Raw genomic sequence first — 14,807 nt, 5'->3', positions numbered from 1 at the left:
TGTTTAATGTGTTTGTGTTTAATGTGTGTTTAATGTGTTTGTGTTTAATGTGTGTTTAATGTGTTTGTGTTTAATGTGTTTAATGTGTGTTTAATGTGTTTGTGTTTAATGTGTTTGTGTTTAAAGTGTTTAATGTGTTTGTGTTTAATGTGTTTAATGTGTTTAATGTGTGTTTAATGTGTTTACTGTGTATTTAATGTGTTTAATGTGTGTTTAATGTGTTTGTGTGTTTAATGTGTTTACTGTGTATTTAATGTGTTTGTGTGTTTAATGTGTTTACTGTGTATTTAATGTGTTTAATGTGTGTTTGTGTGTTTAATGTGTTTAATGTGTGTTTGTGTTTGTGTGCTTAATGTGTGTTTTGAATCAACTAAACTTTACAGCACTTCACAGAAACTCCGCCGCCAACTTGTGTTTTGGAGGTGTAACTGCAGAGTGACACAGACACACCACCGCACAATGCTCACAACAGCGTAGGCCACGTGTGTAGCGTCTGCATAGAGCTGACACAACTATAAATCAGCCTTAACACACTTCAGGTTTTTATCTCAGCAGTCAGAAAAATAGTGACATCAGAACATTTCAGCCGTACGTTCATTCATTTATTGTCATTGTACAACACAGAGCTGTGAAACAAAATGTAGCTGTCGTCTCTTTATGCTACACAAGATAAACAAACAAACAGTGGTGCGTCCCTGTCGTGCATTTTTTAAATTCCCATCAGGAGGAATGTAACCAGCAGCAACAAAAACAAACAGTACAGTTTAAATTAAATATTTATGTGTAAATCTGCAGATCATCTGTTTTATTCTGAGTGACTGAAAATAATCCAATATTATTCAACTGAACATGATATAACACATCTAAAACTGATAAGCATCTGTGTTGGGTGGCTCTGGGTGCTGAGTCCTCCACACTGACCGTATTTTTTAGGTTATATATTATTTAAAATATAATATAATGTTAAATACCTTCATTTTATTTCTTAGTAAAGAGAGAATAAATGTATTTCCCAAAATATTTAGGTCTTAATTGAAAGTGTTCCTTTACGTATTTAGACTCTTTCTTATAAAATCTGACATAAATATCAATATTTTATTGCTCCGTGCACGTTTAAACTCTACCCTCCACCTGACACATAAAATAAGACATGTTCTTTCAGAATAAGAGCGTGTTCTTTTCACGATAAGAGTCCTGTAGGTCTGTGTTTGGTCAGTACAGGCTGTGAACGGGTAAGATGGACGTGTTTTTGGTCTTCTCCAGCAGTTTCTCTCTCAACGTTTGTTTCTGGATTTTGTGCCAGACGTATCGCGGGTTTTCTACGGGCGGAGGCAGTCCCGTCCCCGTCCACTCCACTTTCTCTCCATCCTCGTTGCGCTGGACGCGGTCGGGCACCAACGCCACCAGCGTGTTGAAGCACACGCCGTCTGTTTTCCCGTGCTGCCGGCCATTGTGCTGCAGGCTGAAGACACCCAGCGTGTTGACGTCTTGGTCATAGTATGCCGATGGCATGGCTTCCTGCACCACCATGTTGGTCGCCCAGGTCACCGCGTGGGTCTTCACCGCCGCCGCCGTGGGGAGGTGGAGCACCGGGGCTGCAGGACGGAGAGGGGGAGGGGAGGTTAGTTCACAAAGCTTCAGATGATAAAACACAGATGAGTTTGCTGTTCATGTTGTTGTAATCTTCTCCAAAGCAACAGTTGCAGAGACTGAATTTCCATTTTAGGTTATTATCTGATCAGTAATTGTGCCCAAGTTTGTATTATAAGTTCTTTTGTTTCAGTCACATTCATCTCCAGTTATCTCACCTGACACCAGTCGTAAAGAACAGTGACCTGGCTAAAGTAACCCGTTCATACATCACACTGTCCTCCAGGAGAAGACCAACAACAGTCTTGTCATCCGCATATTTTTACAGCTTGACATCACTGCTGTGGGCGGTCATTTCATTTTTATTAATGGAAAGCAGCAGTGGTGACAGCACAGAGCTCTGCGGTGCCCCAAGATTTAAAACAAGCTCGTCACAGTGGGTGTCACAGACGTCAGAAATGTCAGAGTTTGGATCATTTGATGAAGAATGATTACATTTTTTTCTCCAAATGTCAGACAGCGACTGTGTTTTGAGAAATGTGCTGTCAATTGTTACACGAACACTAAACTAAAAAGCCCAGATGAGTTGTTTAGTGCTTTATTTGTAATTTCTCTGAAGGAAGTGAGATAGAAGCAGCAGATATTTGGTTTAAAGACTGTTGACAGTGAGTAAAAACAGCTTTTATGAATAATTAGGGAACAGTACAGCGACAGACAAACAGCTAATAAACGTAGAAATCTTAAGACCAAAAGAAAAACTGTAATGAAACTGGGAGAAGGGACTGAATACATGACACAAAATGGCTTCTAAAATTGAGCTGCAAATAAATCCACCAACAGGAGAAGATTTCTTCTGCCAACAAAGATTTAAGTGGAAACAAAGAAACTTGACTTGGAGACACTTAACGAGCAGCAGGTCGGTTAATTAGTCTTCAGATTTTTATCTGATGGTTACCTTTAATGAGCAGAACCCAGATCTGCTCCTCAGTGTCAGTGAAGACCAGGACGAGTCTCTGCAGCACGTGACGGCAGCTCAGGTCCACAGGCAGCGTGACGGGATGCCAGGGATCCTGACGGTACCTGAAAGCATCACAGCAGCCACAGTGAGTGTTTGTACTCAGCTTCATCCACTGTTTGTGTCTAAACTCAGACCAGGAGGAGGAGGAGGATGATGATGATGATGATGATGATGATGATGATGATTAAAGCAGTGTGGGATTTTTTTTCTCGCTAAATTACTCGAAAATACTTTGATCTACAGAACCACAAACATAACTTGATGTGTTTATTGTTTCAGTTTCAGCTGTTCAGCTTCACACAAAGACTCAGAGAGTTTAATGTCCTACTTGAGTCCACATTCGATGAGACGGAGGATGTCTCGTCCTCTCAGATGGAGGACGGACTGTCTGTCCCACCAGGACGCCTGAAGAGACTCCTGATCTGCTGCTGACAGACTCTTCAGACTCCCACCTGACACACAGAGACATACACACACACACACACACACACACACACACACACACACACACACACACACACAGAGACGAGGACAGTCCTTCATTATACGTCTCAAGAACACCTTCACCTGTAGCTGCGTCCCAAAGCCGCTGTCATCACTGTGTCTTTATGTTAAAACTAAATCTAACGTCAGACAGCAAACTGTCTCTGTTGCTTTCATCTGAATATATTTATCAGTGTTTAGTGGAATATGATCAGTGACTGCAACTAATCAATACCTTTATTATCAGTAAATACAGAGGTATGAACATGTGAGTGTTTGTGACCTCTGACCTGTGACCTGGGCGAGGAAGATGAAGCGGATCCACTGAGGTCCCTGCTCCTGGATCAGCAGCAAGGTGATTGGCTCGCAGTCAAACCCCGCCTCCTCCTTCACCTGCAGAGAAACAGGGCGGTAACCATGGTACCCGGGAGACAGGTGTGTGTGTGTGTGTGTGTGTGAGTCTCACCTCTCTCCTCAGCGCCTCCTCCAGGCTCTCCCCCACCTCCACCCTCCCTGCAGGCAGGTACCACTGCTTGTAACAGTCCTGCTTCGCCTCCTGCACCATCAGCACCTCCTCCTGATGGACCACACACACACACACACACACACACACGCACACACATATATATTATATTGACCCAACATTAACTGATTAAATCTTTGATCAGGTAATAACGAGCTGTGACCTTGTCGTTGAAGATGACGGCGCAGACGATGTAGGTGACGTTTTTCCTCAGAGTGGCTGGTTTGCTCTGCTCCAGGCCCACGTCACAGCCGGTGACCTCTGACCCCTGACCACTCAGCAGCCGCTCCACCTGCTCCTCCACCTGCCGCCACTCCTCCGCCGCCACCTCCATGTCTGCAGGTAAACACACACACACACACACACACACACAGGAAAATAAATACATCATGTTTCATCACAAACTGAAGCAATAAAAATGAACATGTGACATATTTAAATTAGAGTATGTGTAGCTATTAGAATAAAGTCACAACACTATTTTTAAATATATAACAAATAAACATTTGAGCTTCATCACCATTTAACAACCCAGTGTTGCACAATAGAAATGCAGCTGCAGCGCCCTCCATGTGACACACAAGTCATGTGCAAACAAATATTCAATATATTAAAATTAGAACTGAATCAAAATAAAACAGAACACGAGATTCACACGACAGGAAGAAATAAAAACTGATTTTCAGTCGTCTGCACTCTGACTTTACTGAAACTTACCAAACGTCTCATTTTTATTTCATTTAGTCTCATTTTAAATTCTATTCCTTCCTGTTTTATTAGATTTTAATTTTCTATTTTGCTTATTTTTATTTTTATTTAACCAGGACGTCCCACTGAGATTGTAGTTCTCTTTTACAACAGACACCTGTCTGAGGCAGCAGCCAATCAGAACACATTAAAATCTTCAAAATTAAAATTTGTGATTGTTTCATGTTCCAGAGGAGGAAATGTTCAGGTTCAGGAAAGGTTCATCAAAAAGCACCTGCAGGAGCGTCACTGGAAACTACCAGAGCTGACACACAGCTGGGTTCAGAGATCGGCCAGAAGTTTATCCAGTATCGGTTTATAAGATAAGATAAGATAAGATACACCTTTATTGATCCCACAATTGAGAAATTCCAGTATATATAGATACATACATATAGACATATATGCATATATGTATATATATACACATATATGTATATATGTATATATATATGTATATATATATATATATATATATATATATATATATAGATATACACATATATACATACTTTTAGATACAAACATACCAGTGCAGCTGTCTGTGAGTGGACGATGACGTCTAACACAGCAAATCATAAAGATGCAGTGATGAGTCAGAGACTTTGTGTTTGTTATGAAACGTAGATTCATGGTTCACTGAATCAAGGCTACGTGAGATGGAGGAGGCTGCGTGCATATATTATATGTGTCACATGTTTCGTTTGCAACATTTAGTTCATTTGTGTTCATGATTTTTGTTCTTTTTTTATATTCAGATATAAAGATGGATATAAACATATAAACTGTTATACAGCACTGCAATAAAACAACAGCACATACCCATGTATGCATGTACAGCTGCACACATACACACATAATGTTTTTTAGCATAAAGTTTGATGTAAAACGCTCTGTAAGTATGAAAGCTGCAATACAATTAAAGTTTATTATTATTATATTAAATACCTGACAGTACTTTATTACACTGATGCAACAATTATCTGAAACTCAAACACTGCTCACATTAACAGTTTTTCTTAACCAACATTATGATTATTATTATTGAGCAATATTAAGAGAGACAGACGCCATGATGTGAACAGGTGTATGAAAAAGCAGTTTAACATTTTATCTTGTTTCACAGTGAATATCATGATATTACCAAACTGTAAGTTAATGTCCAGCTGCTGATCAGAGTCATTTAGTAATAAACAGATGTTACTGCTTAATTTAAACTTCTGCTTATTATTAAATCAGTTTTCCTAAAGTCAGTGTTCCTTCACTGCTTCACATCAGTCTCCAGTTACATCAAATGGTAAAAAATATATTTAAGATTTTACCTGGTCCCTTACAAATAAAATACAATAGTACATTTGGCTTCATGTGATGTGATGTGATGTGATGTGACAATGTGTGCTCACCTCTCAGCTGTTTATTTTGTTTTAAACACTCATTTAATCATAAAAGAAACATAAAAGATCTGATGATAAATAAATACTTCATTTATTATTTTAGTGAATAACTGTGCTGCTGTCAGAGCTGAACAAGCAGAGTAAGAAATGTCTAATAAGCTAAATCGTTAGCTTCTGTCTGACAGTGACTGTGACAGAATTTAACGTTAACTTTTAATGTCGTCATAAAAATCAGTTTTTCCACTTTTATCAAACTATCGACCGGAAACGAGATTCATAAAAAAACACTCTAAATATTGATATAAATAAAATCACGAACCTTCGTGCTGTTAGCGTCGCTGCTCACTGAGCTCACTGCTGCTGCTCTGTTGTGACATTTGACTCCTGAGAGCTAAACCGGAAATACACATACTCTTCCGGGTTGAAGTTTTCAAAATAAAAGGCGATGGTGTATATTTATGTAATTCCACATTTGGTGTATTTAGATCCTCTACTGAATTAAAAGTACCATCATTAAACAGTAAAAAATATCATGTTGCAGTTAAAGTTTAATCTGTAAAATGTGGTTAAAGAATTAAAGTGATTGTTGTAATATTATATATGACGTCATCAGATGATTCTGACTCATTCATTAATGTTAAATTAGGATTTTACTGTTGTAGTCAGCTGAGCTGGAGGTTATTTTAGACTGTTAACTAATGATTATTTTAATTCTGAATTAATATGCTTTTTATTTTCTCCATTATTTATTGATTGTTTGGTTTGAAAAAAATAGTAAAAATAGAAAGAAATGGTGTCACAATGAGCCACAGCCCAGAGTGACACCTTCACAATGTTTGTTTATTCAACCTCAATATCATTATTAATACATTACAATTCTTATTTTTATTCATTATTTCTAATACATTACAATTAATAACGTTATTAATTACAGTTATTAACATTATTACAAATATATTATAATTATTAACATTATTCAAAGTAAAAGTTTGTGAAGCTGGAACCATGAAATGTTTTATGACAAATGCTAAACCAGTATTTTTCAAAAAAAAAACCAACCTTAATTATCTTTATGTAAACGCACTTATTAATCTTTCAGCATTTTGTAACATAAAGCTGTCACATAAATATAGTACAGAAAAACGTACAACATTAACCTCTCTAAGGTGAAGTGATGTAAGATTATTATTATTATCCACCTCTCATTATTATTATTATTATTATTATTATTATTATTGTTATTTATCACTGTTTCTTGTATTTTTGTACATTATTTTGCATGCCTAGTTTTTAAATTTTAAGTTTTTTAAGTTTAAATTTTTGAATTTTCTCTTGACTGCTGTAACACTGGAATTTCTCAGTTGTGGGATCAGTAAAGGTGTATCTTATCTTATCTTATCTTATCTTATCTTAAAAAAGAAAACACACGGCAATATGTGGCATTCAAAGAAAATACTGTAGTTAAGTACAAGTGCTTACCTCCAGTACTCGAGTAAACTTAGGGTGCTTTGGTACTTACAATAACAGCAAAGAATATTTTCCAGTTAATAAACCTACCTTTTCAAAACCTTTGTAGTATTTCATGCTCCCAGATGGGTATTTTATTGTGAAATCCGTCACCGGAAGTTAATATTTTTGTAGTCCTGCAGCGTCACAGTGTGTTGTAACGTGCAGTAAGGTCACACAGAGGCTGTTTACATCAGCTAACACAGCTAACAGTGTAGAACAGGTTATATATATTTATAATTCCGTTTATTAACTAACCGGTGATTCATCGACGGAAACAGTTTGACCACCGGAAACGGGCTGAACCGGTGAGTTTGACACAGGTGAGCTGATCCGGTTCTGTTGCTGTTTTACCTCAGAGTTCAGCTCACAGTCACATCTCATGTGTTTCTCTTGGTTTTACTTCATTTAAACGTCTCTGACAGTTTTAACAGTTTTTAATTAACGTAGTTTATTTCCATGTGTTGTTGCGATGAGCCGAGGATCAGCACTGCTGCTGCTGCTGCTGATTCATAAACTCATCTTGTGTCTGTGGTTTGGTCCCAAAGCTGTTCAACAGAACTCACCCTGCAGTCCTTCAGTCTGTGGTTTGAGCCAGTGAAATATGCGATAGTTACCATTCAAGGGTTTGTGATCTCCTGTCAACATATTTAAAGTTCATCATTATATATTCAGTGGATCAAAGTAAATTCAGAGCTCGAAGTTTGGGGTCATTACGTCACAGCATCAGACAGAGAAGTGCATATCAGTGTATAAGTGCTCTTACATTTAATTTAGATTCTAAGCTTTCAAAGTTGAAAAGGCACTGATTTCATGGACTGACCCAACTACAGAAACCCTCTGTGCAACACCCTTATGTGAGTCCCTCAGGTGTCGTAATTTAGGGGAAAATAAAGGTGTTTTGTGCAACTGGCACCTGAATCAGAGAAGGGTTTTTCTTAGAGAATTACTCAAAGTGACTAACAAATGATCAAATTAGTTGTCGATTAATTTAAGAGTTGAAAACTAATCAATGAATCGTTGCAGCACCAGCAGATAAAACTAAATGTAACGACAGAGTGAAGTGTCTGAGTTTATTGGTTGATGAAGATGAGGAGCTGATGAAGGTGTTTCTGCAGCCAAACGATGAACTGCAGCTGTGACATCATCTGAACTCAGTGTGTGTTTTACTCCGACAGTCAGACATCAGATCCTGAGTCAGAAGACTTCTCAGCCAATCAGAGCTCAGCGTGCGGCCCCTCACCTGCAGAGAGCCTGAAAGAACTCACAGGAGACACAGAGGAGCATCGTGGTGCGTTCAGGGCCCTCAGTGTTCAGTGTGTAGCTCCAGCTTTACACTCATGACACGTTCAGGGTCCAACGTCCCGCTCAGTGTCTGCGTGTGCTCAGTGATCCGACAGGACGCTCAGTGATGAGCTGAACTCTGACCTTCACGTCACACAGTCTGTCAGAGACACTGCAGCTGAAGAGACTCCAGCGCTGCTGTCCAACGTGTCCTCCAGCTTCCTGCCGTCCCTGATCTGAGGTCTGTTTGAGTCCGGATGGCTCGGCACAGTAAGCTGCAGAAGCAGGTCCTGGCTCTGTACCGGCAGTTCCTGCGGGCCGGCCGGGACAAACCGGGCTTCATCCCTCGAATCCGTGACGAGTTCAGAGAGAACGCTCAGATCAAGAAGACGGACGTGATGCACATCGAGTATCTGTACCGACGAGGACAGAGACAGCTGGAGCAGCTGAGGGACGTCAACACCAAGCAGCTGGGCTCCTTCTCCAAACCTGCTGACAAGAGCTGACCTCTGACCTCTGAGTGACCCCGACACAGACCTCTCAGAGACCTGGTTCACACCTCACTGTGATGCTGAGACGCTGCGTTCAAGTACAGTGGGGACATAACATGATGAAACACATGTTTTAGATGTTAAAGTGTGAAAATGTTCTCTGACTGTTTAGACTGAATAAACTTCTTTGACCTCACCTGATGATGATGATGATGATGATGATGATTAAAATAAACTCAGTGATAATAAAGATTCATGTTGCAGTAATAATCACAGAAACATAAACCATCAACGTGTTAATCCAAGTTACTCATGTTACAGTTACTGACTCAGAGTCCACAGAGCTGTTTGACAACTTACTGAACTGAAAGTTCACGCCTGGAAGGAAACTTGCAATCCAAAAATTTCAGATGAAGATTGAAACACAGCTTGTGCTGATGCTCAGACTGAGTCTATAGATACATGCTTTAAATGACTACAGTATAAATGGTTAATGCAGACGCTTGTGACTCAGGTGGAATTAAATCAATACAACAAAAACAGCAGAAATCCACAAAATGTTTGGTAAACACAGGAACAGTGTTTTACTGTATCTGGTGATGTAGAAAGATTCAAACGTTGTGAGTCATAACTGAGAAGATTATTTCATATTTAAGGTTCATCAACATATATGTGAGACGTCATGGAGTCTCTTTATAAATGACTCATTAGACCATCAATTTAATGACTCATTTCTATGGATAATTCAGCTCCTGAGCTTGTTTAGTTTTTTTTTCTAACAAATGCTCATCTCAAGGAAATTGAATCAAACGCAACTGGACTTAGTTTTGTCTTAGAAGACGTTTCACCTCTTATTCATCAGCTTCATCAGTTCTGTCTGACTAGTCTGAAACTAGTCTGACTAGTCTCTAAGACAAAACTAAGTCCAGTTGTGTTGGATTCAGTTGCCTTGAGATAACTATGACCTGGTTAAATGAGAATATCCACAGGCATCTAACAAATACTGGTTACAGCACACACACTTAATCTGGTTTAAATTACCATTCATTAACACAGGAGGAGTTTGTTAGTGGGTCTTTGTCTCCTTGTTTCCGCTCTAATGTCACGTTATTTATTACATGAATGTAAAAAGTTGTATTTTACAGCAAGAACAAGCTGGAATTGAGGCCACGGCTGCTGTGCCAACAAATCTGTCTTCATACATGGCCCGCCTGCTGAACCCACTGAGCTACTGGGCAACTACAACACCATAACAACTCAAATACTCCCTGTAATATTTATTGATTTGATATCAGCCTGCAGTTATAAAGTGGTTAAACTGAGCTCCAGCTGTTGCACTAAAATGCTGCTCATGTGTCAAAGCATCAATAATAATGTTCCAATAATGAGATAAATCATAATATAACTCTTCAGTGGATCATTCTGCACAACAGATACTTTTATTGTGATACTCAGAGTACATTTTACTGTCAGTACTGTTGTACTGAGAAGAGAAAAATGTTTCCTGTGGAGAATGTGTGTAGATGTTGAAATAAACCACGGCTTAAGAGAACTCGGGTATTTTAACAGAGCAGTATAGTTACAGTTACTGCAGTATCCGAGTACTTCTTCCGGCACAGTTTTTAGTGTAGTAACATGTTTTAACCGCTGAGCGGCAGCAGCGAGTCTGACTCACAGACTGACACCAACGAAGAAGAAGCGCTGTAAACAGGAAGTGAGACGTTTTCCAACCAGTCGACAGAAGAAATTCGTTTTTTCGGTGTATTTCTCTCAAAATATCAAGTTTAGCCTCAGTTAATAATCTCAGAGGAAGTTTGACGGGTCTGTTTTTATCGTAACTTCCCGCTTTGTGGTGTTTTTGTGTTTTATTGGTGAGTTTTTCGTTATGTCGGGTTCACTGACCTCAGGAGGAGAGATGAGCAACACTCAGTTAGCTCAGCAGGTGAGAAACAACATTAACTTTTATTATCTGAAATCAGTTTAAACATAACTGAATAAAACAAACAATAAGATTATTAACTAATGAATGACTGTAGAAGATTTAAACCAGGACTGACATCATGTGTTTAATGTGTATTTGGGAGATTTTAAAGCGTCGTGGCCAAAAAATAATAAATCTGTTATTGTGTCTTCAGATATGTGAAAGTGATGAATATGTAAGAGTGTTTCAAGGGTAAAACGTTTTTTAATATCAGTGAGGGAAAGAAACCGAAGTACATTTACTCAGGGTTGAGATACTTGTACTCTCCCACTGTATTTCCTCTTTATCTTGATTTGTATTTTTGCTGATTCCATTTCATACTGTATTTATTACTGCACTGCATTTATTTTACAGCTTTAGTTAATTTGCAGATTCAGACGATCAAAAACTTATATAATAAAAATAAAATTATGACATATTTTCATAGATAAAGCTACCAGACACTGTTCAAAATGATACTTACACATTAATGCATTATAATTATAATCCAATAATATATTATTCTGAAAAGGTCTGTTCAGCATAATGAGCACTTTTACTTAGTATATTTTGATTCTCATACTGATGTCATTTTAATCACAGGGTGTCCACAGGTCCTTATAAAGTCTTAAATTATGTTTCCTTAATATAAGGCCTTAAAAGTCTTCAGTTGGTTAAAAATTCAGAGTCGATGGGTCTTAAATATTTTTAGTCACATTACCGTGATGTGTCCAGCCTGATGGACCTAGTGACTGTTTACAATCATCGGACAGACTGAAGAGCTGCAGCAGTAATAAATAGCTTTTATGACAGTGATGAGATTTTGTTTTCTCTTTATGTTAAATACATTAAACTCAAACTCACGCAATTGTTGTCATAACTAACAGTAACTTGGTTATACCTGTAGACACCCTGTGGTTAAGATTTTAGATGCAGGACTTTAACTTGTAACAGAGTATTTTTACACTGCAGTGTTTCTACTTTTCCTCGAGTCAAAGATCAATGAGGACAGAAAACCTGAAACCAAACACAGAGGCCGGGACTCACCTGGTACAGGTGTAACTATAGGTGAAGGCCCGGTCCCTCTCGTCATCACTCAGAGTAAAGTTCCTACTAAAGAAAATAATGTGACACTGGAAGGAGGGAGACAACAAGCTCAGTGGGCTTTAAAACAGATTTGACCACAGATCCTGTAGAAACTGGCCGATCACAGGAGCTGGTGAGGTGGAGGGTGCGTTAGATGGTGGAGGGTGTGTTAGATGGTGGAGGGTGTGTTAGATGCTGAATGAGTGGAGCAGTTGGAGGTGTTGGAGGAGCTGAGGGTGGTGGTTAAAGAGCTAAAGCATGAAACCACCATGATGATTCTTTTAAAATGCCTCCTCCCTCCTGCAGATGGCGCTGCTGCGCTGGCTGACCTCTCAGACTGACCAGGACAGGACGACTCTGGCAACAGTGACAGGCGTCCAGGTCGGCAGGGAGCTGCTGAACCGCTTCACCGGACAGGACAAAGTGGACGCCTACAAGGTACCTGTGTGCCGCCTGCAGGGGACATGGGGGGATTACTTAACAGGGGCCAGTTAAGAGCCAGTGTCAGGGCCCCCCCCCCCGGCCCTCACCCGCAAGATGTGAATCAAATAAAAACACACTGACCATGAAGAGACACAAAAGACCAGAAAGACACAAAATAACCATGAAAAGGTGCAAAACAACCAAAAAGTCTGGCGCCATTTTTACACACAGATGGCGCTATAGAGCCGTGACGAAGTCCCTTCTTTGTGCTGCCTTTACATTTTTACACAGAACCAAACGACAGCAGCGTCATGTCACTCCAGAGTGTGATGTCAGACAGCATGATGACATCACAGAAGCAGAAGAGGTGTGAACAACACAACAGCGTCGGCCTCTAGTGTGACATATAACATACGTGTCAGCAGCTCTTTATAAACAATAACAATGACATCATGTGTCAATAACAATCATGTAACGTCCCTGTCATATGGCGGCTGATCTCGTCCTCTGCTCAGAGGGTAAGAAATGAAAAAAAAAAGAATGAATGAATGTTCTTCTTTGAGTTAGCCGCTAACTGCTGCTAGCTGCTCTATAAATCTCCTGTGGTGCGTCGCACATGTAACACATTGTCGTACCATCACATCGTCCCGTCCTGCCAGCTGTCCCTTTTACACAGATGTTGATGCAGCGCTGTTACTACCTCAGCTTTCGGCCAACAGAACCACATCGTCTGCGACCCTGTTTCACATTTGTGGCCTTTATACAGAACGGCGAGGCGGCACAACTGCACGATATTCCTGCCTCAAACAGGCAGTGTAAGAGGCACAAGCTGTGGGGGATATTTTGGCTGGTGGAAGTGGATCAGTGTGGATAAACGAAAAAAAAAAAGGACAATGAACACTTTATTCTGGGTGGTAACGTGACATTGTAAATGGAATAATATCACCTGAAATCCTGTTGGTAACATGATATTACTTGATTACTGCTGAGATGTAATATATTCCTCATGTAAATTGTTACCTCCAACACCAGATATCAGGTCGCCGCTGGCTAAACCAGGTCTCCCAAAATATTTGTCCCCAGAGGCTTGTTGTTGTCAGACCGATACCCGACGAGTGCTGAGATGCATGTAGGATCAGCAGTAGCTTGATAAAGAAACGTAACTCTGGTTGCATTTCAGATTTAAAAACGAGCATGAAGAAGAAATAAAGAGTGTGTGTATCCTGGGCTTCATCACGTGTCCTGTTGTGTCTCTGTGTTTCCTCAGAGAGAGTGTATCCTGGGCATCTCAGAGTTCCTCCGTCAGAACCCGCGAGCCTCGCAGGCCGACATCAGTGCCGAGGTGAAGAAAAGAGTCCTGGTGTTTGCTGCTCAGGTCAAAGCTCTGGAGTCGGCTCCGTTATTCTGAACCAGCCTCCAGTTTGTGTTTCCATGGTGATCACAGATGTGAAAACCTGAACTGTGTGGGCACATTTTATATCTTTACACCTGTGAGTTAATTCCACATTTTAAAACCATTTATTTTATATCACACTGTGTATTTGTGTAATGATTTAGTTGATGTTAATGAAGTGACTGTGAGACATGTGGACCAATGAGAGCCACTGAGACGGAGCCCTGCAGAGTTAAAGTGGATTTCATTCAGAAAACATTTCACCAAAAAAAGACCCAGAAATTCTTTGAAAGGTGCTCGAGTTGTTATCGTGAAGTTGAACTCATGTTTCTGTAAACTGTGTATCGTCTGCTGTTTTCCTGTGTGTGTGCCATCGCCTTGAAGCTTCACAATAAAAGCTTCTGTAAACACACACGGCTCCTCTGTGGTGTTCTTTATGCTCTGATAACAGACTGATTATTAACTGTGAACCGTGTGAAGACAAACTGTGATTCAGAGGAGACGAAGCTGATTCTGGATCTTTTGGAAAGACACATTAACCTTCCTCCTCCTCCTCCTCCTTAAATTCAACAGATTTCCAGATAGAGTTCATTCTGCAAAGCTAACATATTCAGGTGTGGAAACACAGCTGCAGGTGAAGCAAAAAGAAAGAAAAGTACAGATCTCACATCTCTGCTCTCCACATTATGTTGTGCCAATGAAACGAATCCTTTTTCTTCTTTGGTTGTATTTGGGTCATTTCCTGTAGTCAACAGTGAAGACAGGAAGGAGCTGCAGCAGACGGAGCGACCATGAAGCCACAAACTCTCATTTCCTTTGCATTCTTTTATTTCAAAAAGCTCTCACACACCGAGCAGCTCCAAATGTGACGGACAGACATGTGGGAACAACAGAAACAATAGTTCAGTA

General features: G+C 39.8%; 4 protein-coding genes across 5 annotated transcripts in view; 3 read left to right on the top strand and 1 right to left on the bottom strand.

Moving 5' to 3' along the window:
- LOC117253117 (protein FAM240B) overlaps positions 1-14,807 on the top strand; it is a 136,895-nt gene that overhangs the window by 19,599 nt on the left and 102,489 nt on the right. The window lies entirely within an intron of this gene.
- Positions 581-6,169, bottom strand: nudt18 (nudix (nucleoside diphosphate linked moiety X)-type motif 18). The gene is made up of 7 exons (XM_033619030.2): positions 6,075-6,169; positions 3,778-3,950; positions 3,558-3,668; positions 3,382-3,484; positions 2,937-3,060; positions 2,546-2,670; positions 581-1,595 (listed from the first exon to the last, which is right to left on the bottom strand). The coding sequence occupies exons 2-7, from the start codon at positions 3,946-3,948 to the stop codon at positions 1,213-1,215; spliced, it is 1,017 nt and encodes a 338-aa protein (XP_033474921.2). The 5' UTR covers positions 3,949-3,950; positions 6,075-6,169; the 3' UTR covers positions 581-1,212.
- Positions 7,405-9,232, top strand: sdhaf1 (succinate dehydrogenase complex assembly factor 1). 2 transcript variants are annotated; one of them, XM_033619147.2, is made up of 2 exons: positions 7,405-7,569; positions 8,440-9,232. In XM_033619147.2, exon 2 carries the CDS (start codon positions 8,803-8,805, stop codon positions 9,049-9,051), a length of 249 nt encoding a protein of 82 aa, XP_033475038.1. In that variant the 5' UTR covers positions 7,405-7,569; positions 8,440-8,802; the 3' UTR covers positions 9,052-9,232. The 2 variants fall into 2 exon arrangements, with proteins under 2 accessions (XP_033475038.1, XP_033475039.1); XM_033619148.2 differs by having other exon boundaries at positions 7,405-7,584.
- On the top strand, positions 10,726-14,310 carry LOC144464379 (uncharacterized). The gene is made up of 3 exons (XM_078171140.1): positions 10,726-10,978; positions 12,389-12,520; positions 13,773-14,310. The coding sequence occupies exons 1-3, from the start codon at positions 10,922-10,924 to the stop codon at positions 13,911-13,913; spliced, it is 330 nt and encodes a 109-aa protein (XP_078027266.1). The 5' UTR covers positions 10,726-10,921; the 3' UTR covers positions 13,914-14,310.

The sequence above is a fragment of the Epinephelus lanceolatus genome, chromosome 9, assembly GCF_041903045.1.
Source record: "Epinephelus lanceolatus isolate andai-2023 chromosome 9, ASM4190304v1, whole genome shotgun sequence".
Lineage (NCBI taxonomy): Eukaryota > Metazoa > Chordata > Actinopteri > Perciformes > Serranidae > Epinephelus > Epinephelus lanceolatus.
The sequence above is the reverse complement of the archived record's forward strand: the minus strand, read 5'-3'. Positions and strand labels throughout refer to the sequence as shown.

Excerpts from the sequence above, each read along its gene's own strand:
- nudt18 (XM_033619030.2), bottom strand. The coding sequence starts at position 3,948 with ATGGAGGTGGCGGCGGAGGAGTGGCGGCAGGTGGAGGAGCAGGTGGAG. Across the intron at positions 3,669-3,777 it reads CCGTCATCTTCAACGACAAG|GAGGAGGTGCTGATGGTGCA; the intron begins GTCACAGCTCGT and ends GTGGTCCATCAG. Across the intron at positions 3,061-3,381 it reads CTTCCTCGCCCAGGTCACAG|GTGGGAGTCTGAAGAGTCTG; the intron begins GTCAGAGGTCAC and ends TCTGTGTGTCAG.
- sdhaf1 (XM_033619147.2), top strand. The coding sequence starts at position 8,803 with ATGGCTCGGCACAGTAAGCTGCAGAAGCAGGTCCTGGCTCTGTACCGG.
- LOC144464379 (XM_078171140.1), top strand. The coding sequence starts at position 10,922 with ATGTCGGGTTCACTGACCTCAGGAGGAGAGATGAGCAACACTCAGTTA. Across the intron at positions 10,979-12,388 it reads ACACTCAGTTAGCTCAGCAG|ATGGCGCTGCTGCGCTGGCT; the intron begins GTGAGAAACAAC and ends TCCCTCCTGCAG. Across the intron at positions 12,521-13,772 it reads ACAAAGTGGACGCCTACAAG|AGAGAGTGTATCCTGGGCAT; the intron begins GTACCTGTGTGC and ends GTGTTTCCTCAG.